Here is a 2,500-nt window from a genome sequence, read left to right on the forward strand (position 1 = left end):
CTACCTTCTCTTCTACTACTACTACTACTACTACTACTACTACTACTACTACTACTACTACTACTACTACTACTACTACTACTACTACTACTACTATTACTACCACCACCACCACCACCACCAACCACCACCACCATTGTCTGCAACAACCAACCAACCAACCAACCAACTTGTGTGTATCTTGTCATTAATAGTCAGTTTTGGAGTTCGTTCTTGCCAGGGTAAGTAGAAAGACAAAATGAAAGAATAACAGAATGATATATAGTACTATTATATATATATATTTATATATACACATACATATATATATATATCTATGACTTCATGAGTATTAGGTCTTGTATGGCCGTATGCACCATTCCCTGCTAGATGTAGAGTTTGATGATATCCACATACATCACTCTTCATATCAAATAATCAGTCAAAAGAAGGCAATACTCTCCGTATTTTATGCTTGATTTCGTTTAATGTTTGTTATGGTTATTTTCGTGCCTAGAAAGCCGGTAGACTTTGTTTTTTTGTTTTGTTTTGTTTTTTCATCACTCTCAGTATCATCACAACTGAAGTCTGGGTTTCATCACCGCCATTCATTTTCATCATCATTAATGCTATTGGCCACGAAATGACAGTTCCCAATATCGAGATGGCTGTCAGCATTTTGAAACCATTTTCATTTTTCGGGACTTATTTTTTCGGTTCTGTTTTTCGTTTATTTGTTTATCTTCGGTTGAGAGGGAGGCTGTCGTCATCATCATCATAATCATCATCACCATCATCATCATCATCCTCATCATCATCATCATCGTCATCATCTTCATCATCATCATCTTCTTCCTCCTCCTCCTCCTCTTCGTCCTCCTCCTCCTCCTCCTCCTCATCATCATCATCTTCCTTCTCCTCCACCACCTCTTCCTCCTCCTCCTCTTCCTCCTCCTTTTCTTCCTCCTCATCACCATCTTCCTCCTCCGCCTCCTCCTCCTTATCGTCATCATCATCATCATCATCATCATCATCATCATCATCATCATCATCATCATCATCATCATCATCATCATCATCATCATCATTATCGTCATCATCATTATCATCATCCAGTAATAGTCAGCCGTGCTTTATCGCCATCATCATATCATCACTCTCTTTATCGTCGCTCTTGTGTCATTTTTGTCACTGCTGTACTAGACAGCATGAGACGTACTAACTGCACTCATGCTGACACAGCATCATCACAACCACTACCGTCATCACCATCTTTACCACCATCAGTGGCCATCACCATCATCATCATCATCACCATTATTGTCGTCATGACCACCACCGTCACCATGACCCCTGTCATCGTTGACGCCATCATCACCGTTATCGTCGTCTTCGTCGTCATCGTCGCCATCGTCAATGTCGTCGTCGCAGCCGTTGCCAAGAGAACTATACCGACGTTCGCCACTGTTGCATTTAGTGGCGTTAATATTAGTGGAAAATAATAATTATGATGTCTCTCCCCTCTCGGCCCTACCTCTCCCCTTCAGCAACCTCATCCAGAACCTTAGCTCGTTTTTTCATTCCAGCTCATTTAGTTACATCCTTTCATATCAGAGCCAAAACCCCCACAGCCTCTTTTTTACAGCGTCCTCACTCTGACTGCAACTATTATTGATTCCCCGTCAGTAACTGAATATTGTTGTTACAATCTTCTCCTGACCCATTATAACCCTCTGACTATAACTCCAATAGTACACTAAGTACACTAATTACTAACCTACCCATCCTGTGTATTATTGATACCTTCTTATTAGCTAGATAATACGATAAAATTTGTATAATTTTTTTAGATTGATTCGCAATATACCTGCTCCATTTGCAGCTACTTAGCCCCAGCTGCCTATACTGCAACAACAAGGTTTTGGTCATCAAAAACAACTCTTCATCATCACACCCTCCTCCTCCTCTTCCTCCTTTTCCTCTTCCACCTACTCCTTTTCACCCTCCACCTTCTCCTCCACCTCCTCCTCCACCTCCCACTCTTCCTCCTCCTCCTTCTCCTCCTCTTCCTCCTCCTCCTTGAGCCTTCCCATCCTTGTTGGTCAATTTCAATCTCTAGGGTTGATTTAAACGGCTACGAAAATAGAGGACGATCAACAGAGTAATCCTGCAGAGCGTGTGGAGGCGTATGTGGTCTCCAATACGGAACCGTGGGTATTGAAGGCTGTTGAGGGACCCTAGATGTACAATGAATATATATCGACAACGTTGAAGTCATTGCTCTACGTCGATATCAAGTATCTTAAAAGACTTCAAAAGAATCCAAAGTTGAGATTGACAATGTAATTGTCGGTAATAAAATCAATTTAATGTCCATAAGAAATCAACGCGTGAGGGTCCCCTGAAATCGGATTTCGAAAGTAAAAATGACTTCCGTTGAACGCCATCATCACGTTATCTTTTCTTTAGGTACTTTCAGCTTTTTTTTTTCTCAAGAGTTAAAGGCCAAATGCTCTCTTAA

At 41.1% G+C, this 2,500-nt stretch overlaps 1 protein-coding gene across 3 annotated transcripts in view; it reads left to right on the forward strand.

Moving 5' to 3' along the window:
* Ten-a (Teneurin-a transmembrane protein) overlaps window positions 1–2,500 on the forward strand; it is a 1,186,308-nt gene that overhangs the window by 936,885 nt on the left and 246,923 nt on the right. For 2 of the 3 annotated variants that reach the window (XM_076206894.1, XM_076206896.1), the window contains one exon: window positions 195–221. The exons of the other annotated variant lie outside the window; for it this stretch is intronic. In XM_076206894.1, coding sequence (XP_076063009.1) covers window positions 195–221 — 27 coding nt within the window. The remainder of the gene's footprint in view (window positions 1–194; window positions 222–2,500) is intronic. 3 annotated transcript variants of the gene reach the window in all.

The sequence above is a fragment of the Oratosquilla oratoria genome, chromosome 23, assembly GCF_046742065.1.
Source record: "Oratosquilla oratoria isolate Oo_2021 chromosome 23, ASM4674206v1, whole genome shotgun sequence".
In the NCBI taxonomy this organism is placed as follows: Eukaryota; Metazoa; Arthropoda; class Malacostraca; order Stomatopoda; family Squillidae; genus Oratosquilla; species Oratosquilla oratoria.